The sequence below is a fragment of the Bison bison genome, unplaced genomic scaffold, assembly GCF_000754665.1.
Source record: "Bison bison bison isolate TAMUID 2011002044 unplaced genomic scaffold, Bison_UMD1.0 scf7180017864330, whole genome shotgun sequence".
Lineage (NCBI taxonomy): Eukaryota > Metazoa > Chordata > Mammalia > Artiodactyla > Bovidae > Bison > Bison bison.
The window spans coordinates 3,581,565-3,603,699 of record NW_011494902.1 but is presented as its reverse complement, the minus strand read 5'-3'; the positions used below and the strand labels follow the sequence as shown (position 1 = coordinate 3,603,699).

Sequence of the window (22,135 nt, the reverse complement as noted above, 5' to 3'; positions counted from 1 at the left end):
TGAAAAAGTTCTCAACACAACAAAAACTTCAAAGATTTGTACACAAAAAGTAAATTTTACTTACTACTTACAAATATCACAAGAGCGCCATCATTTTCTATACTACTGAAAATCTTCAACAACATTCACTCAAATGTTTCTTGCTATCCCCCAAAGATCTGAGAAACAAGCCGATTTGCTTTTAGCTAGCCAGTTACAAGGGCTAAACTTGTTACTAAGTTAAGCATCTAGTCAGCTAAAAGTTGCAATAAAGCATTCTCCTGGATTTAAAAAAAAAAAAAAAAAAGAAGAAGAAGAAGAAAAGATTTTGAAGTCTAATACAAAATACAAAGAGTTGCCTGCCAGACTTAATCCTCAGTCATCACATTTAAGTTGGTTTAAGTACTTCTACCAAAAAAACAAAACAAAACAAAACAAAAAACAAAAATCAAAAATAAACCCCCAACCCCCAAACTCAGAGAGGACAATGTGCTGTTTTTCATCATGTTACTAAGCATCAACAGAATAAACCACCTAAAAACATCACAAGGATGTATAGGAAACACCAGTGTGATTATTTTTTAATTATATAATCCAATTAATGATAACTTTAGAAAAGATATAAGTACTTTAGAGGGAATCAGGATACTTCAATACTGGTCCTCAATAGAAAAGCAATTTTTAATAACTAGTTTCTTAAGATACTGACATTGAAAACAGCCCCCATCTCCCTTCTTCTACTTATTCTTCCCAAGAGGGATGCCTTTGCTACAGTTTCCCTTTCTCCCCGAGTTACATTCATAATCACTGACATACCTTTCCCCTCTGCTCACCTAGGATTAATTCACCTCCACTCACCCCACTCTAACAGGACTCAAGTTCCTTGCCCTCTCCTAGTTTTATTCGTGGCACGTGTAATTCCCCGCTGCCCCATGGATCATCAACATAAAGGTTTACAAAAGGGATTTGGGCTTAGCAGAGCTGTGCTAAGGAAGAGTGTCAAAGCATCGGATGTCTTGGAGGCATTGTGACTTAAGTAAGGCATTCTTTCCTGGTGGAGAGGGAAGGAGAAATCACAGATATGAAAGGTCCCTGTAAAATGACATTAGCCAATTTTGCAGCAAAGAGCATAATAACTTTCTCATCTCCAGACATGGGGGGCATGGGAGAACTTCAAAGAAATCAAACCATTTACCCCCACCCCCACCCCACAAAAGAATCAAATACATAGATAAGTAAAAATAATTTTAAATTGCCGTTGTAGTCTTCACCTCAGAATGTATGTAAATTCAGTAACCTATTAAAAGCCATTGTGACAGAGAAAAACGTAAGGAAAATGTTCTTTTGTTAGCTTAAAGTGGTTTTAGGGCAAAGGAAAAAAATATATACCAAACATGAAAGAACATTTTAAAGATGGCCTAAGATGCAAATTATAGTTACTTGAAAATGTCAGTCAGACAAAAATGACATTAAACGAGATTTTTACAAAAATTTAAGAATTCGTCACATTTTAAACATTAATAACAGTAACAAAAAAAATCAGATTTAAATATTTTGCTTTGGATGATATATCCAATTTACAGATTCTGTAAATGTTTATATTTTACTACTCAGTTTTGCAAAATAAATGGACTTTAATCTCTCTAGCTTCTTTAGACCGGATTTAAGAGAAGCTGACTCAAATTTCACAATACCAAGCTGAAAATTCAGTTTCATTTTCTACTAAGTGTGTGTGTGTGTTTCTTAACCTATATTTAGTATCTTTCTTCAACATCTTTCTTTACTAAGCTCAACTTAGGGCAAATTAAGTGGCTCTCCATTATTCAAACAAAACAGCTCACCTTTTTAAGTTTCCAGGGAAACAAAACTTCTCTAAAGCTTTATTTCTTAATTCCATGTCTACACTAGTTTATCCATACCATTCTATACTATGCTGTAATACTAAGGATGAGAAAGTGCTACAAAACATATAACCATGAATAGGAACCATAATTAAATATAAGTAACATTTGCTCTTAGATAAAAAAAAAATCTAAGTCCATTTCTTAACAATGACAACTCAGTTATCAGACAATAGGTTTTTTTTTTTTTAATGTAGTCATTAACACAATAAAATCCTACCTAGGTATAAAATGAATTCAATTTAGAATGAATAAAATGAGAGAACATTCAGGTAAACACTAGAAACAAGGCTTTCAAAAGTCTTACCCATTTTGTTTAGAACAAACCTAAAGAAGTCTAGTGGTAAAGGAATAAAACCGCAAAATTTCATTTTCAAAAACAGGTAACAGAAAAAGGCACACTAAAAGTTCCAAGTGATTACTATTAGTGCATACCACTTCAAACGGTAAACAGGAAAGGAAAAGTAGTACAGCATGCATCTGTGTGAAAAATTATTTCTAGAGATACAATGATATATAGGATTCATTAACAAGAATAGAAAAATATACACCACATGCTTTATAAGGAGTAAAGAAACAGTACAAAACTTTGTACTCTTGTTTATAAACAGTTTAATAGGTACATCACATGCTGTTATGTATCATGCTATGTAATAATTTTCTCATTATACACAAAAAGGAAGCCACTTTTATTAAGTCTAAAGAACTTAAATCAATTTTGGCCAAATGAACACAGGTGTAACATTCCCCAAAATGACAAATCTAAAGGCAATTTTTATCTGAAAGATGTGAAAGTGACCTCCAAATTCGAAAACTGTAATCAGTTTTCAAGAAATCAATGAAGTTTGATATAAATTTAAAATTAATACTATTTCCTCCACCTATATGTTAAATGGCCCACATCTTAAATATTAACTGAAATGGGATGAGTATAGCCCCAAATAAAGAGTTCTAGTATTTGGAAGCCCTCTAATTATTTTTTTTTTTTAGTGAAAAGAGACTCTCACCTAAATTTAAAGGAAGTTAATTCACCAGGAAGGACCAAATATAGAAGTAGATGAATAGGCAGGTGTAGAACACTGAAACATAACGCTTCAAAATGACATTTCTTGTCATTTTATAATAATAAAACCCCCAAAAAGCTAGGAGAACAAAACGGCAGTCATATAAAATATAGACAATAAAAAGCATTAGTAATTTAAAAGTTTCAAAGATCACTTACCTCTTACTAACTGGGTACATTTCACTACATCTGTGTGTGGGTGTTCAATGGTGATCTCAAAACCTGAAATGAAAAGCACTTTTTTTCCCAATCACTTATACCAGTACAATACTTGCCTGAGAAATCCCACTCATCACACAACTGTAAGTATGAATTTTTCATTATTAAAAAAAATCAAAAGTTAGTTTCTCATCACTGACATGCTTATTATACCTTCAATCATAAGAAGTAATATCTCGAAAAGCATTCCAATTACGAAAACTGAAAGTTACTTAGAGATAAATAGTATTTATTCAAAATTCTGAATTACAATTAGTTTGAGATTATCTTTAAGTTACAAACTACAATCATGACAATTATTAAAGCAGCCCCACAATTTAAGCAGGAAATTCAACTATGTAATATATTTCTTAAATATATTCCAACTCCTTTTTTCAGAAGATGTGACAAGAACATTTTTCATAAATATAATCTTTGGGCTACAGTGGAAGAGGTGATCTTTTAAATGATACAGTCCTCTTATTTTCTCAGTGTACCTTAGATGAAAGAGTTTTAATCAGTTAGCTTGTAATTACATCTTATTACTAATAAAAATAAAACTGTTAAGGCAAGTGAACCCTGTAGGTAGGGCATAGTTTCTCCTTTTCCTTTCTTAGAAGTGGAGGTCGTTGTATAGTGCCATGAGAAGTAGTAAAAGAATAATATTCCAATAAGCAGGTAATCTCGATTTTAAAGTTATTGTGTGGTCTATTCATATTTCTGTTATTAAACTTGCAAAAATTACACTTTAGCCATGAGTTGTATCTTGTAAATTCTAATGTTCCCCTTAAAATAATGCTGTTCATTCTGTGTTTAAAAAATCTGTCATCAGTAGTATGAATATGATGGACTTTATATGATAAAATAACTATTAAAAAATGTTTTTCCCTTCAACTTTCATTATATGAATATTTGTCAAATCTCAGATTTATATATTAACAGTAACATGCTAAATCACTGAATTTGGAGAGAATAAAAAGATTTTCACTTTTATTTTTCTTGTTTAGTTGCGTCCAGATTCTTACTTTCATTTTTGTATCTTTCTATGTTATAAAAACCTTTAACAAGTTATATGTGTTTCAAACAACCTACTTGTGTAGTAAAAAAAATCTGTCATAATGGAAAGCTACGATTATTAGACTTCTATTCAACATCTGGGAATTGAGTATAAATAAGATAAAAACTAATAATAAACAATGATTATTTATGAAATACTATGTGGCAATTAAAAAAAAATCTTTCATCTTCAAATTCACAGTGTTAAAGTAGAATTATTATTCCACCTTACACACACAGGATAAAAGTAAAGGAACTTTGACCAAGTTTACAAAGTAAATAAAGAGGAGTATATATTTAAGTGCAGATCTCAATAAAGCCTATATTCTTCCCATGACACCCTGCTAGGTCCTTCCAGAAGTAATACATGACTTTACACAGTCCACACCTGCTTAAAGCTCAATCTCCTCATGAGTAAAGTAAAAGATCAGAATAAATGATCTTCAAAGATGACTTAAGTTGCACAAACCTTATAGACAATTTAACTTTTAGACAAGGATGATGGACACTTAAATTACTATGTCACGTTTAAAATGATGTGATAAATTCATAAGCTCTAGCATAGCAGGACTGCCTTGGATGTTTATAACATTATAATCATATACGACAGCCCTAAAGGACCATTTTATTCCCCAATGCAAATCCAGAATGAACCAGAGTCTTAACTATCTGAAAATATGAGAAATCATACTGAAAGCTATGCTGACCATTCAATTAAATGCTAAATGAAATTAAAATTTTAAAAATGGTTTCCTCAGAACCAAGCACTACTACTCTGGCTCCAAGCTGTATTTTCAAATGAAACTTTCTTCAATGATAAAATTATTTCAGAAATCTGTTCCTTTATTTAGAATATTGCATTCAACAACACATACACAAATAATACTTGATGTAAGTACATACCTAGGGTTTGTAGCATTATGGTTTCAAGTAAAACCAGTTCTTGAGTCTGTTGAAGATAAGTCTGCCAGGTAAAAATAATAATATCAAAAAGTTTAATAAACATAACACAACTAGACCATGGGAATGTTAAATCTCTTACGATTAAATCATAGATTCATTACAAACTCCAACAAAATCTTTTGGAAATATGAAAATGAACTGAGGGTGACAGATAAAACCTATTTTCTATGATAAATAGATTCAGTTACTTCTAATACAACAAAACAAAACAAAACCAATCTAAGGATAATAATACAAAAGGGGGTAGATTAACTGAAAAAAAGGGATCTCCAGTCTGCAAGGTAAAACTTTACTTAGGCATTGGCACTTTGAGTCCCATTAAGGACAGGAAGCACCAACTCAAGAAAGATCAAATTCAAACTGGCTTTTAAACAAAAGGCTCATCAGCTCACTACAGGCTACTTCATGTATTAATTCCTTGACTTCCACAGTTGGTCAGTGAGTTATTTTTTAGAATAAATAATTTTCTCTTTTCAGAAAAGACAAAATCAAAACAAACCCTCAAACCCTTAGATTAAAAAAAAAATTTTTTTTTAGCTATAAAACACCAAAACAATGTACCGAACACCTGTGGGGACAAAAATAGAGAATCTTTTTCCTCAACTTCACTAAATCATTCAAATGTAATCACTCAGGGAAGAAAAGGTATGAAAAATTTTCTGCCATCTCATTCTTGCATCATGACAAATGACTAGGGTGATAAGAAAACCATATTATATATAAATACTCATTTACGTAAGGACATACTTCTAAACTCAGAGTGAAAGCACCTTTAATTTTATTAATGCCCACTTTGAGAAGATCACTGAGCTTCATTTTAAAACATAGGCTTTTCTATTACTTAAACAATACCCTAAGTAATCGCAAGAAATAATTCTGAGTCCGTAAAGTTAATAGAAACTACAGGAAATAACTTTAAATAATCTCATTCACTATACTGAATGGCCACATTAATATTTTAGTCTCTTAAATCCAACATGTAGGATAAATACTTGTCATTAATAGAATCAGATATATTTAATCTGGACCTTAAACTTGATCCAAATCGAACTGAATTAATACTGGTAGTCATTCAGTAGTTAAAAGTTCTTGATAAAGCAATTCAATTACATAGGAGTGCTAGGAAAAGGATTTCAAAAGCCCAGAATGCTATAGTTTCTGTTTTAAGACATCAGAAGACTTAAAAATGGCATTTTGAAACTAGACCTATTGAAATGTTGATGAGGATACAAGCTGTTTGGAAACTAGTATTACTCTTTTTTTTTTTCCCCTCCAGACTATTTTAGGAAAATAAAAATATTTTTGAAATGCCACTCATGTAAGCATAGTAAAATGCATCTTTATGTATCAGAGAAAAGCAGTAGTATATATGTATTGATAGTAGAACACTTGTAAAAAGACTAATTACTGGTCCAGAGATAAATTCAGAGACTTTTCTATTCCTTCATTTGCTGACAATTTAAGAAAATATCTATCTATGGCCTTAAATACATCCAAAGGTGATATGATGTACCCTCTATATGTATCACTGATTTGTAAGAATGAATAAAACGTCAAACACGTAAAGAGTACCTTTGAATCAAGGACTTAAATGATTCAGAAAGACTAAAACCTCACAAACATAACATGAAACGTGTTTCTGTCAGATCACTTCCTGGTATTTACCTTCCTAAGTGAAAACAGAAATAAGCAGCACAGGACGGCAACACTAACTGAATTACATTTTTATTAGGTTTAAATGATGAAAAGGTTTCAAATTTACAAAGAAAACTCAAAACAATGAATTTTTACATACATCACATTTAGTATCCAGCAGTGGCTCTAGGGGATGAAGACAAGCATGTGCTACTTTGATAACATGTTCAAGTTTTCGAGCCTGTTCTTCTACTTTTGCAGCCAAGAATAATGCAGTAGGTGATATCATCTGCAGAAAAGACAAAATTTGGTGATTTAAAAACACACACATTTTGAAAACACCTTCTACTTTCTAAGGGGGGATGCAAAAAAGGAATGTAATATTCACAGTATGAACTGAAACTGGGCTATGACAAGACTGATGTTAAGTTTTTAGAAAGTTATTCATTAGACGTAACTTGTTACTTCAGTCTATAAAATCTGTTTTACTTGCTTTCAAGTAGAAATCTAAAAGGAAAAGACTTACACTTTAAAAGAAAGTTTAAATAACAATAATAATGCACACTGGGGAGGCAGAGGAAAAAACTGAAGCAAAATAATAAAGCCAAAGCTCTTTAAAAAGAAAGGAAGGAAGAAAGTAAAGAAAAAAACAAAGTGGGTATAGTCAGATTTTCCCTCTTTTGAGGCAGTCACCACTCACTGGTACTCTTTTAATCAATGCTTCATTGTTTGGTTAAGAGCTATACCCTTTTACTTAAGAGAGAAAAAGAAATCTCCTAGACAAAATAAGAGGATTCTGAACATGAAACTGCTACTTAATTTCTCTATTACTTCAATAAATCAATATTAAAAGAACCTAAAAAATTCAGGTAATAAACCATGTAAGACAAACCAATAGCGTAGAAACCTTGCCAATTGGAGACGAAAAAATCATCAATTTGTTTTAGCTTTAGTAAGTTATCTACTGGAAATAGAAATGTAAGAACATAGCACTATAGAGATATTGACTAAGAGAACACCATCTTGAGCAATTATTTATCCAAAAAGTTAGTACTAAACCAAATAATTGCTGAATCAGAAAACTGACATGTTAAATTCTAGTAACATTCAAAGATTCCACGCAAGAAATTGGTCATGAAAGGATCATTTCTAAATGTCAAGATTCAGGTACATTATTTTTTAAGAGATGAACATCTAATTGCGTGGAGGCGGGTAATCAATCCCTACATGGAAACAATGCCAACAGAAGGACAGGAGGAGGAAGGAGGGCATAAATCCCATTACATGTTTTGGGTAGTCAAAATAAAGAGAAAACTTGATATAGGGAAGATGGACTCTTTCTTCTGACAGCTCTTCAAACAACTTACAAATATCATTCCTGAGACATAAAAGTTAATCCTTGGATTGCGGCTTTGAAAGGGGCCTTCTGTAATCCAACTGCATTTGCAGATAAGTAAATGGAGTAAAAATGACTTCATGAAGTTGTCTTACAACATAAAAATCTTTAAAACAGACCTAAAATTAAGTGAGTTTGGCTCTAAACAACCAAAAATAATGTTACCTTAAATAGACTGAATAATTCCACCTTGGACTTTCAATTTATTTCAGTCTTTTAAAATTAAAATGACAAGGAAGGTTTAAAAAATTTAGAACGCTCAAAAAAGCAACTTATACTTAAAGTTTTCATGGATGTAGACTAAACTGATTTAATCAAGCAATACCCAAATTAGTCAGTATTCTTGTAATACCAGTTATATAGCAGTGATCCAGGGCAGGGGGGTTCCTAAATTGTAAAAAGTGTAAGATAACTGAGAGTAGTTATCTTACAATTATCTTCCATCTGTTCTGTCATTTTTTCTACATAGTGAAAATTTCTTATCACTGTTACCTAGTTTGATTAATTCTTTCGCTATTTAACAGCTTACCTCAAAAGATCACATCCTCCCAACTTATGGAATCAGAGCAAAATGCTCTTCTTTATTCAATAGGAAACAGTATATTCCTCTGCCATTGTACTTATACTGTACTCTAACTTCTGGTTTATTATATTTGCCTGCCCTACCAGGCTAGAAGCAGCTTGAACACAGAGACTAAATTATTCATTTGTGTTCCCATTATCTAGCATTGTGCAGCTGCTGTTCACAATACTTAATGAATGACATGTGGACAATCCATATAAAGGTATCAATATTAAGTTCACAGTATTCCAAATGTCGTAATAAAAAGCTAAGAGCCAATGCCAAGGTATGAAATGCAAGAAACAATAAAACGAATATACTTTCAGTTTCCCACAATCTCATTTATTATCTCATTCATGTCTAAACGGGGAATGGTTACACCAAAACTCAAATGTTAGAACTATCTGTCAAAGAGTGAAGCATACAGGTTCAAGTGAAATGTCAAATTAGGCTGAACTTAATAAACTGTTTGCCTAACTGCCAGATAATTTCTCTTAACTTTCCTAAAAGGCACTTCTGAAAATCTCCAATGAGTTTTTCTTGGTAAAAATCTCTTAGGACTTCTAGTAACAGCTCCATCCTCTTCAGACTTTTTGTAAACCTTGATATCAAGAAGAACTTTCAAGTCACACAGCTCTTCACCTTAGAAGATAGTTCTCAATGGAGTCACAATACACATACTAGTGAATGATTCTAAAATTCTACAAAAACTAAAAAAAAAAAAAAAAAAAGCATTCGAGAAGCTTAACATTGATCTTCAGGGTAGGTTTCTTGTTTATTTACCCACATGCCTAACAGAAGTCTTTCTGTTCTCCCTCTAAATAGCGTTCAAGTCTCAATCTCCTTCAGAGCAACACTAATACCCAACACTCTTCCAAAGTTCCTGGTGAAATCCACTAACTCCACTCACATTTCCTCCTCTACTGCCTGCAAACATCTTACTCCATCAGGGCTGTAAAAACAAAACAAAACAAAACACCTTTTTAGATAAATACTTAGTGAATATCCATGTGAGGCTTTAATTTTAAGGATGACTAAGGAAGGTAATTAAACTAGGTACTACTGCTTTTCGTATGAAAAGCTGATTTTGTTGTATGGCTTACTAAAATGAAAATAACTCCAAAAGTTTAAGTAATAACAACATTTTTAGTTGGTCTGTGGCTTTTAAAGGTGAACACACTTCTGAAGGCAACAAACATTCATTACCAAACCTGGTTCAAAGTCAAAGAATTTATACCAGTATTGGAGTAGACACTTGGTTGGTTCACATGACCAATTACAAACTGAGATTCAGTTTACTGGGGATAGGGACCATGTACTATCCATCTTTTGTGCTCTGGTACCTAGTTTAATAAATTTTCTCAAGGTACTCTAACTAAAGGTAATAAAAATTGATCTTTAAATAGTGTCCAGAGTTTGTCACTCTAGCAGATGTACAACTATTTCAAGGGGATATTACATACTCAAAACAAGACAAATTTCTACAGAAATATACCATACAAATGATGGAGAGGGGGAGGTGGAAGTGATGACGCCAGCTGTAGCAGAGTAGTCAGACTGTCTCAGTGGAATCCTGGCTCTGTTATCTGACTAGCCTAGGCAAATTACTTATTTTCTTTGTGGTTCAGTTTCTGCATCTGTAAAATGGGAGAAATAGTATCTGCTTATAAAGTTGTGCTGAGGATGAAAGGAATCAATATACGTAAAGCACTTAGAATAGTGCCTCACAGTTAATATGACTCAAATATTATTACTACATTGCTTCTCAGCCTTTTGGCTAAGTTTGCGTGTACTATGTTGCAAAATAAAACCACAGCTGTGTATTAAGACTCAAATATTATTACTACTATATTGCTTCTAGGCCTTCTGGCTAAGATTAAGTGTACTATGTTGCAAAATAAAACAGATGTGTATTTTTACTGTTGATTTTAAATTTAAAAAGTGATTTAACATGCTCTTTAAAATTCCCTCCTTTCTTGCTCATCTTCTTCCTTGTACAAACTCAGTTCTTTAAAGGGTTCACTGCAGTCCTAACTATTTAACTATTATAATAAACAGATTCAAATACTCAACTAATGACACCTGGTTTTACTTTAATGATTACACTTGTAACTCTTCTTTTCTCTTCTAGCTCCAATTGTTTTTCCACACTTCCCTTTTTCTATTCCTTTGTATGTTTTGATTTCTCCCTCTCAGTCTGACTCCCTCCCTTCTCTATCCTCCTCCAGCCCATTCCTGGCCACTGTCTCCCCTGCCTGTTCATGATGCCCTCACTGCTGGCTTCAACCGGATAGTTGGAGGCAAGGTCAGTTTGCATTAACAAAAAGCTTACGTGATTGTTAAGACACCAAAAATGGTTATATCACCATCAGTTTCAAATAAATCATTTTTGTCTTTACTCTTTAAGTAATTTACGGCATAAACTTTGTGCATACATCATTTGTATTTAAGAAAGAGCCACAGTCATTTTGTTACTCTTCAATCTCCTAATCCCCAAAAAGCCCTAACAGAAGCAAAGAACTCAAAGTCTGTTTTCTATTTGCTAATACATTATCAACAAGCTTGTTCTAATATATTTTTAGGTTTCATCTTTAGTTCCCAGAGGCTGGTGAGGCTATTTCTCCCATATCCCTTAACTGCCCCAACACTCCCTGTCCCCTAAGACTAGAATTAACTATTTTCTGTGCCTTGAAGATGCTTCATTAAAAAATATCCAACAAGTTCTAGGTACTGCAGCTTAGAATTTGGGACTATGACTATAGTTAAGGAAAAATGGTAATGGTGCAGCTTCAGCAAAGACTCATAGAAAAAGGATTCCAGAACAGAAAAAGAAACCTGCTGCATTTCTGAATATTACACAAAGGAACAGTGAAGTTAGAAAAGCTCCCCTGAAGCACATCTACTTATTAAAGCTCTCAAAAGAGTTCGATAAAAAGTATCTAGGTCATACAAAGACACTGTAAGAAAAAAATTATAAGAGTTGTCCCTAAGCATCAAAAATCATGCTAGAAAGAAGTGCTTCAGGGACTTCCCTGGTGGCACAGTGGGTAAGAATCCCCTTGCCAACGCAGGGGACATGGGTTCGATCCCTAGTCTGGAAGGATTTCACATGCCCTGCAGCAACTAAGCCCTGCAGCAACTAAGCACTACAACTACTGAGGCCTCGTGCTGCAACTCAGAGAAGGCAGTGGCACCCCACTCCAGTACTCTTGCCTGGAAAATCCCATGGACGGAGGAGCCTGGTAGGCTGCCGTCCATCGGGTCGCACAGAACTGAAGCTACTCAGCAGCAGCAGTGTGCTGCAACGACTGAAACCTGTACATTTAGAGCCTGTGCTCTGCAACAAGAGAAGCTTCCACAAAAGCAATGAAGATCCAGAGCGGCCAAAACAGCAACAAAACAATTTCTTAAAAAAAATTCAACAAAAGGTACTGAGAAAATGGAATACTTGCATGAAAAAATGAGACCTTTACCTTATACTATATACAAAAATTAACTCACAACGGACCAAAGACCTAAATGTAAGAACTAAAACTATAAAACTTAAAAGATGATGGGAATACTTCATTATTCTGGATTTGGCAATGATTATTTGGATATGATACCAAAAGCACAAGCAACAAAATAAAAATAGGTAATCTGCACATCATCAAAGTTAAAAAGACTTTTGTGCATTAGGAAAAAAAGAGAAGTTGGCCTATAGAATAGGAGAAAATACTTACAAATCATGTATCTGATAATGGATTAATATTCAAAGTATATGAAGAACTCATATAAAGTAACAAGACCCAACTAAAATATGGACAAAGGACTTGAATAGATGTTTCCCCAAAGAATACATATAAATGGCCAATAAACACATGAAAAGGTGTCCAATGTCAGTAGTCACCAGAAAATTGCAAATCAAAACTTCAATCACTTCACACCCATGATGATGGTTATTATCAGAAAACCATAAAAGAGTAAACCTTAGAGGATGTGAAGCTAGCATCTGTGTGCATTACTAGCTAGAATATGAGATGGTGCTGGTGCCGGGGAAAACAGGATGGCAGTTTCTCAAAACATTAAAACAGAATTACAATGTGATCCAGTAATTCCGTATCTGGGTACATACCCCAAAGTACTGATAGTAAGGAACTGAGCAATCTGTACACTCATGTTTATAATAGCTATACATCTGCCCATTAACAGATTAAAATGGATTAACAAATTGTGATACAATTGGTGGTACATACTCAGCTTTAGCAAAGGAAGGGAATTCTGACACATGCTACAACGAAGATGAATCTTGAAAACATTATGTAAAGTGAAATAAGCCAGACACAAAAGTTCAAATATTTTAAGAGTCCACTTATAAGAGGTACCAAAAAGAGTGAAATTCATAGACAAAGTAGAATGGTGGTTGCTGAGGGAAAGGAGAAATGTGAAGTTTGATTAATGAATGGTTTCAGTTTGTGAAGATAAAAAAGTTCTAGAGATGGATGGATGGTGGTGATGGCTACACAACAATGTGAATGTACTTAATGCCACTGAACTAAAACACTTTAAAAATGGCTTAAATGTCACACTTATGCTGTATTTTACCACAATTAAAAAACACCAAAAAGCTAACTCACCTCCAAACAGACATTAAGAAACCGATTCATAACATAAAGTAATAAGGATATGAAATCACATATTCGAAGAGAACATCACACACCTGATCATATCAACCTAGAACAACCAACACAAAAACACACTGTACTGAGATTACTGATTTTAAAGGGAAAAATAAACTCCTGGGCTACTTAGGCAAAAAAAATAAAAAGAAAGAAAAATTAGATCACCACCCAAACTGCCAGCAATGCTTTATACCAGGAAAGAAAAAAGTGTACATAAATTTAAGATACTCAAAAGAAAGCAAGAGCCAAGGATTTTACACCCCCAAATTGACCGTGGGTATAAAGGGCACAAACTATTATCATTTAAGAAGTCAGACAATACTGTTGCCATGATCTTCAAGAGAACTTCAAACAAAATGACTCAGATTTCAACATAAGCACCAAAGGCTCAGACAGTAAAGAACCCGCATGCAATGCAAGAGACCTGGGTTTGATCCCTGGGTCAGGAAGATCCCCTGGAGGAGGAAATGGCAACCCACTCCAGTATTCCCGCCTGTAAAATCCCATGGACAAACGAGCCTGGCCGGTTACAGTCCATGGGGTCGCAGAGTAGGACCCAACTGAGTGACGAATACTTTCAACTCTCAGTGAACAATACTTCCCTGGTGGCTCAGATGGTAAAGAATCTGCCTGCAATACGGGAGACCTGCGTTCAATCTCTAGGCTGGGAAGACCCCTCGAGAAGGGAATGGCTACCTGCTCCAGTATTCGTGTCTGGAGAATTCCATGGACAGAGGAGCCTGGACGGGCTACTGGGGTTGCAGAGGGTCGGACTGAGCGACCAATACTTTCACTTTCAAGTGAACAATACAAATAAAGTTACCTGCAGAACTAAGCATGAATGAAGATTAAAAGGAAGAGTACAAGATGAACCTGGAATATCTTGCCATAATAAAATATGTGAGGAAACTATCCCAGATTATATGGATATGGAATTATATATGCTCTGGCAATTATACTCCTAGGAAAATACCAGGGCAACCAAAACATGGTTCTGGTTTCAAAACATTTATGTGGAAACACAAAACACACATAAACGTTCACAGCAGTAATATAACAGCCAAAAAGCAGAAACAGCACAAATGTCCATTAGCTGATGAATGTACATACAAAATGTAGTATAATGGTAGTTCAGCATGAAAAATAAATCAAGTACTGATACACGGTACAACATAGATGAACCCTGAAAACATCATGTACTAAGTGAAAGAGGTCAGTCACAAGGGATCACAGACTGAAATAATTGCATTTATAGAGACTGTCCAATAGGCTGGGGTAAGTATGGGAAGAGATGGCTAAAGGATGTGGGGTTTCTTTTTGGGGTAATAACAATTTCTTAAATTGATGCACACAACTTCATGAACGTACACAAAAACCACTGAATTGTACACTTTCAAAAGGTGAAGCACAGTGTGGGGATTTTATCTCAACAAAGGTGGTAAACACGGGGCAAGAATCAAGTATTTATTCTACCTTTCCCATATAAACTTGTGCCAGCAAGTGTCCAAATAGTAGATGAATCACAGCATTTCACTATAAAAAATACAACTTAAAAATGATGAGTTAAGAGCATCAATGAATTAAAGGATCAAGGCATTGAATATCAACAGCTGTCAACACCACAAAAAGAAACCAGACATTAGCAGTGTCCTGACTGAAGAATGTAACAGCACTGGCAGTCTTGCCAAAGGGATCTAACATGAGTCTGATAAAATTTCTGGACCCAACTGGCAATTTTCAGGGAATACAAGAACAAAGTACATCAAGTGAAATGCCGGGTAGGATGAAGCACAAGCTGGAATCAAGATTGCCAGGGGAAATATCAATAACCTCAGATATGCACATGACACCACCCTTATGGCAGAAGGAGAAGAGGAACTAAAGAGCCTCTTGAAGACGGTGAAAGAGAAGAGTGAAAAAGCTGGCTTAAAACTAAACATTCAAAAATCTAAGATCATGGCACCTGGTCCCGTCACTTCACGGCAAATAGATGGTGAAATAATGCAAACAGTGACAGACTATTTTCTTGGGCTCCAAACTCACTGCAGATGGTGACTGCAGCCATGAAATTAAAAGATGCTTGCTCCTTGGAAGAAAAGCTATGACAAACCTTGTGTGTTAGTCGCTCAGTCGTGTCTGACTCTTTGCAACCCCATGTACTGTAGCCTGTCAGGCTCCTCTATCTATGGGATTCTCCAGGCAAGAATACTGGAGTGGATTGCCGTTCCCCTCTCCAGAGCATCTTCCTGACCCAGGGATTGAACCCAGGTCTCCTGCATTGCGGGCAGATTCTTTACCATCTGAGCTACAGGGAAGATCTTGACAAACCTAGACAGCATATTAAAAAGCAGAGACAACACTTTGCCAACAAAGGTCAATGTAGTTAAAGCTATGGCTTTTCCAGCAGTCATGTATAGATATGCGAGCTGGACTGTAAAGAAAGCTGAGCGCCAAAGAATTGATGCTTTCGAACTGTGGTGTTGAAGACTCTTGAGAGTCCCTTGGACTGCAAGGAGATCAAACCAGTCAATCCTAGAGGAATTTAACCTTGAATATTCATTGGAAAGACTAGTGCTGAAGCTGAAGCTCCAATACTTCGGTCACCTGATGTGAAGAGCTGACTCACTGGAGAAGACCCTAATGCTGGGAAAGATTGAAGGCAGAAGGAGAAGGGGATGACAGAGGATGAGTTGGTTGGATGGCATCACCGACTCCATGGACATGAATTTGAGCAAGCTCCGGGAGACAGTGAAGGACAGGGAAGCCTGGCATGCTGCAGTCCATGGGGTTGCACAGAGTTGGAAATGACTGAGCAACTGAATAACAAGAAGAACAAAGGAAAATGATAAACTGTACTATGAGCAAACAATAAGCAAAATTCAGACAGGTGGAGACTCTACAGGTCTAATGTCCTAGGTCCTTCAACAGACAAAATTCAAGTAAAAGAAAGGGATGGAGAGGAAACCTGTACTTTGAGACAGGAAACCTTGCATATATCCTATCCACATCCTTCTCTGTATTTTTAATCACTTCCAGATTACTTATAATACCTAATATAACACAAGAAAGTGAAAGTGAAAGTGAAGTCGCTCATTTGTGTCCGACTCCTAGCGACCCCATGGACTACAGCCTACCAGGCTCCTCCATCAATGGGATTCTCCATGGCAAGAGTACTGGAGTGGGGTGCCATTGCCTTCTCCGTTAGTGAACTTCTATGTAAATATTAAGAGCTGCTGGTGTGGGGTAAACACAAGCTTTGCTTTTTGGAAATGTTGAATTTTTCCCAAATAGTTTCAATCCACGGTTGGTTGAACCCACAGATGCAGAGGGCTGACTGTATAATGGATTATGAGACACAGAGGAGAAATCAAAATTAAAACGAACAATCTTCAACTTTAGCAGATATCAGTGTTACTTTAACAGTAAGAGAGAGGATGCCAGGTCTCACCACAAGTATCCTGATTACACAGGTTTAAGATATAGTTCACTAAAGTATATTTTAAAGGAACATTTTGGTAATTCTCATGCAGGAAGCTGGTGAATCACTACTGGCACAATGCAAAAGCTTTATATGTACTGCTTTCGGTGATAAATTTCAAGGCTATGAAAAGATTCCTAACAACAGATACTTGAGGCAGAAATAGTGATAACTGCATGAACAATGGAGTCTAGATCTGGGTGAGATTTTTGCTTCTGTCACTCTGTTGCTGTGTGATTTCAGACAAAGTGTTTAACCTTTATGATTCTTTTCTTCCTTATTTGCAATAAGAGGGTAACCAACTTCAGATAAATATTTAAGAACGACACGCCAAAATTAACTTGAGGAAAAACAAACACAGAAGCCCAAGAAACTCTTCCCATGAAACCAGTAAATGAATATAGTAGACACTTACCTCCAGATAGTAAAGCAAAATTAATGTCAAAAAAATTATGTCAAAAACCTCCATAAACAAAATTAGATGACAAACTACTAAAATATTTGCTAACATGATAAGAAATTCACAAAAAGCTCAAATAAGAGGCTAAGGAACACATTAGTACTTCACAGAAAGGCAAACTAAATTTAAATTTTAGGGATATCAAAAATGTTTCCCTTAAGCCCTAAATTAGAAAAAGATCACAAATTGATCTTTGTTCCTAAGGTCCTTGAGGAATTACAGATGAATAGGCAATTTCTTACTAGAACATAGAAAATTCACCAAACACTCAAAATTAATCTAGTAAGGATAACACAGCTTTAGTCTCCTTAACTCTCTAGGTTAACCCATGGTTTTCTCAACCTTAACACTACTGACGTTTTGTACCAGGTACCTCTTGGCTTTAGCGGGCAACCCTGTGCGCTGTAAGATGTTTAGCAGCATCTCTGGCTTCTATTATTCACTATGTATCAGTAGTACCCCTTCCCCTAGTTGTGACAACCAAAATGTTTCCAAACATTGTTAAATGGGTGGTGGGCAAAACCGCCTCTGGCTGAGAACCACTAGGTAAATCTATACCATCCTTTGCTAGTGCCACCTTAAAAATTACTTCTCCAGCAATAGCCACATCTGTCCCCAACTGGGATCAGTCCAATTCTGTATGTTTTTACATTTGCTGCTATGTGCTGGATCCAATGCCTGTGAAAAAAACAAACAAAAACCCTTTCCTCTCCTGATAAAGATACACACAAACGTTTGCACAAGCAAAAAATATTTCTGAAAGGGCACACGAAGACAGTGAACAGCAATGGTGTAGGGCACCGGGCTCAGACACTTAGATGGGAGGGAGGTTTATCATATCCCCTTTTCCACCGTTTTCTACATAGCTAACCATGTATTTGATACCTTAAACTAATAAAATACATTTAAGTTTGGCATAAATGTTTCAATTGCTGCAGTTCAAGAAAGAGGCCAACAGATCTAAAGAAAGTAAAGAGAAGATTAAAATGACCCCATGAACTGGAGAAATGCTAGGAAACTAAACAATGACCAATAAAAATACTAAGAATGTGTTCTTTACAACCTCATCTGAAGAGAACTCATAAGACTTGGAATTAATACAAGAAAACAAGTGCATTGTAAGCTTGACTAACCAAACAAACTAATGAACAGAGTTTCTAGGAGAAGCTGAGTCAATATGTGCTCTATGACTGACACAGGGGACAATGCTCTCCCACAGGATATACTTTGGAGGCACTGTTGTTTCCAGAGCTTTTTTTATACACTTTACTAGATTCATCTTGAGCTTGATCCAGCAAGGCCATTCTTCAATTACTAATCTTAATTACATAAATCTTACTGCATCCAGTGAGCAAAAGATAGATTTATGTAATTAGGTTACATATAAAACTCATTTCCTGCTGATAGCAAGCCAACCTTCTAAAAAGAGAAACCGACAATGATGAAAGACAGCTCTGTTGACACTGATTTTTAACACAAGAGCAACTTGACCTTTAGGGGATTTTTTACTTTTAAATTTGTCAATGTGAGAAAAAATAAAGCCACATAAATTTTTTAATATAATGAAAGCATATTTATTATAAGATTGGATATATTTTGTCACCAACATCTTTAAATTTAAGCTTGTTATGGTTTAATTTACCAAATGGTGTTTAATTCACTTTGTAATGACTTAAACCTTTTTAAAGTTTACTATGACATTCCATTATAGCCTTATAAGAAAACTATTCCCAATAATGTGGCAGAATATGAATTTAAAAGTGACTCACATTCAATTTGAGACCACCCCCTTCACCCTAAAAGAATAGGAAAAAAGATAAAAGAGTGAGGCTGTGCAATTGTTGCAAGTGCACCAACACAAATATTAAAACCACTTTTGATATAATAGCAAAGGTAAAAAAGACAATGGTTAGAAATGAAGAGTGCAATTTACTTCTCAAAACAGAAACTAACATCAGATTTCAATTATTCTGCTAATAACAACTCTGTACAACATTGAGGTTTGCCTTTATACACACATAAGACAGAAAGTAGGGTAATAAAAATGAGTACTTTGGCTTTCTTACTAAATGATGGCATTTAATAAAATAACAAGGGTTAGAATGCCAGCGACCTGGGCTTCACCAGTCAATTTAAAGTTACAGCTGTGAATTTTGGCTGTAAGCATTTGCTTTAAAGCATACCAAACAGGCCATAGAGACAAATTATGAAAGAGGGATGGTTCAAAATGAGAAGTGTAGTCTTGTAGTGAAATCATTACTGAAGTAGAAAAGCAAGCAAATGGGCATCTGCAGCCAGACAAAGAATTTCCAGAACTATTTTAATTTGTGACTCCTACCAGTATTTTCCAGGGCTACTTAAGTCATATTCATATTAGTATTTATCAGTTCACTACTGCCTTAGAAGACAATTTAAATAAAAATGCTATTTCTCTCAATCTAAATATTACTACCAAAAAGGTTTCCTCTCTCTTCCCAACACTATCACTGATCTAAGTTCCATGCACAAGAAATAACCAGGGAAATAAAAACAGAACAAGAATCACACAGATTTAAAAGATGAAGAGTAGAAGCTATGGAGACTGCAAGAGACCGAAATGTATATAAGAAATGTATATTGTTTTTAAGATAAACCTATATGCCAATCTGATAAACCAAGTCAGATTTACGATCAGAAGAGATTAATATAGGAATCAATCTAAACTATGAAGCTTTTCCTTTCTTCCAACTCAAAAAAAGAACCTTTTCAAAAACTGTTTTCTTAAAAGGTCTAATAACAATCCATGCATGAAGTCTTCCATGGTCAATTTTTCCACACACCTTTCAGAGTAACATTCTAAAATAATAGCTATGAGTAAAAAACATGGTGAGAAATAAGGTAAAATATTTACCTTAAAGTATTTCTAAATGATACGTAGTTTTGTTAACAGGTACAACACAGTATGCATGTTTCTCTGAAAAGAGCACACACCCAACTGCCCTGTTTCATAATTTAAAATTGCAACTAAAAGCCACTACTCAATTTGTGACACACAAGATTTACAGCATATGTTCCAAATCAGTACCTTAGTATTGCAAGGTAAGATGAACTTCAAACTAATTATACACATACACGACATAGTTTTGTCTGAAGCAAGATACAATTCAAATCACCAAAAATTTAAGTAGACAACTAATGCGAACCTGTGATAAATAACGTTTGACAACTTAAATTGTGTTAACAAGTGAAATACTCTTGCTAAAATAGCAAAACAGTTCTTTCAAAGGATTACTACAAAACAAAGTTGCAATTAAACTAAGCCCAATTCATACTATTTGAAACAATATGAATACAGATGACCGCGTCTCCCCATCACATTGTACATTAAAATTGTTTAATTTAATTACCTTAAATTGTTTAAATGTCGAATATAAAACTTAAATGCATACAAATGTAATAAACACTCTTTGAGAAAGGAAATGCTTCTGATTTATCTCTCAGCTCAAAAGAGCCGGCAGAGCCTGACACAGCGCCTGGCAGCTTGTCATCCCAAATTAAAAAACAAACCAACGAACCAGAAACCGCGCATTTGAAGCAAAATGTTCAAGCCATTCACCTTCACTGTTAACTTGGAACACTAAATACAGTAGTAAAATCCACGACCAACTCCTTTCTACGTATCGATTGTACCTTAAAATTTGGTTGCAGTAAAAACAAACAATAAAATAGTGCAATAAAATAGTACTTACATATCTGCTGAATTTGGTGAAAGAATGGTGCATGTAAAACCTGTGCATATAAACAATCGCAGTGTTTATTGTAAGCTGAGAGCTGGAACGTAACATTTAGGAAATATTGGAGAAAAACAAGATCTCTTTCCAAAACAATTTTGAAGGAAAATATCCGATCTACGGTCCTTTTCCAACGCCACCCGTTCACTCAAAACCAATCCCCAAACTGTAAATAATAAGTAAATAAATAAATAACCACAGGATGGTGGGGTGGGGGCTGGCGGTTATAAAAGGCTCCACACCGAAATGGTAATACTAACAGTAACAACAAATGCCGAGCATTTCGCTCTAATATTGAAATTAAGCGAGCCCAGGAAGGATTGATCAATGGCTACGGCTGACTAAACCTCAAATCAGAGTTGAAACACGCGCGCACACACCCATACAAAACCTTGTCAAGACTATAAAGACCTCCCGTGCGCTCCCCAGGTACGAGAGAACCGCCATCAAATTCGCTGGGAGAGCTAGCTCTCAAGCCCCTCTCGGACGAGAAGTGGAAGCAACCGCCTTTTTCTGCGATAATCCCTAAAAGTCCCCTCTCGTCTGGGCGGCACTCCCATCCCCCGCCGCCACCACGCGCGGCCCCAAACAGATTACACAACGCAGCCTCCCGGCCCGCATTCCCGGTCTCCCCTCCTCCTCCACTCCTCCGCCGGTCGCTCGCGACCTTCCAAACCCGAACCTGCCTTCCCTTACGGCGCGGCCGAGGCCCAGCAAAGGCCGAGGCGACGGCGCCATGTTCGCGGGGCACCAGGCCCGGCGACCGGGCGAGTAGTGAGAGGAACAGGGCGTGAGCGGCGGAAGGCCAAGAATAAGAAAGGATACACATTGAGACGCTGTCCCATTTCCTGGATGAGGTTGGCCGCCTGCTGGCGGTACGAGAGCTCTTTATCCGCCTCCACTCCGCAGCGACGGCTCGGCGTGTTCTCCAGCTGTTCCCGAGTAAAGAACCAGCGAGAAGAAGCTCCACGGCCCGACGCCATGACACTTCCTCCTCCGCCCGCTCCCTCACC

General features: G+C 35.8%; 1 protein-coding gene across 5 annotated transcripts in view; it reads right to left on the bottom strand.

Moving 5' to 3' along the window:
- Positions 1-22,129, bottom strand: part of CCNT2 (cyclin T2) — a 30,418-nt gene extending 8,289 nt beyond the window's left edge. For 4 of the 5 annotated variants that reach the window (XR_826467.1, XM_010853642.1, XM_010853644.1 and 1 more), the window contains exons 1-5: positions 21,948-22,129; positions 21,081-21,162; positions 6,956-7,084; positions 5,101-5,161; positions 3,103-3,165 (exon numbers count right to left, since the gene is read on the bottom strand). Coding sequence is in view for 4 of the 5 variants with exons in the window: in XM_010853642.1 (XP_010851944.1) it covers positions 3,103-3,165; positions 5,101-5,161; positions 6,956-7,084; positions 21,081-21,162; positions 21,948-22,105 (493 nt within the window). In the remaining variant the exon portion in view is untranslated. The other variant, XM_010853645.1, reaches the window with a different exon arrangement.
- Positions 22,130-22,135: the final 6 nt, after the last annotated feature.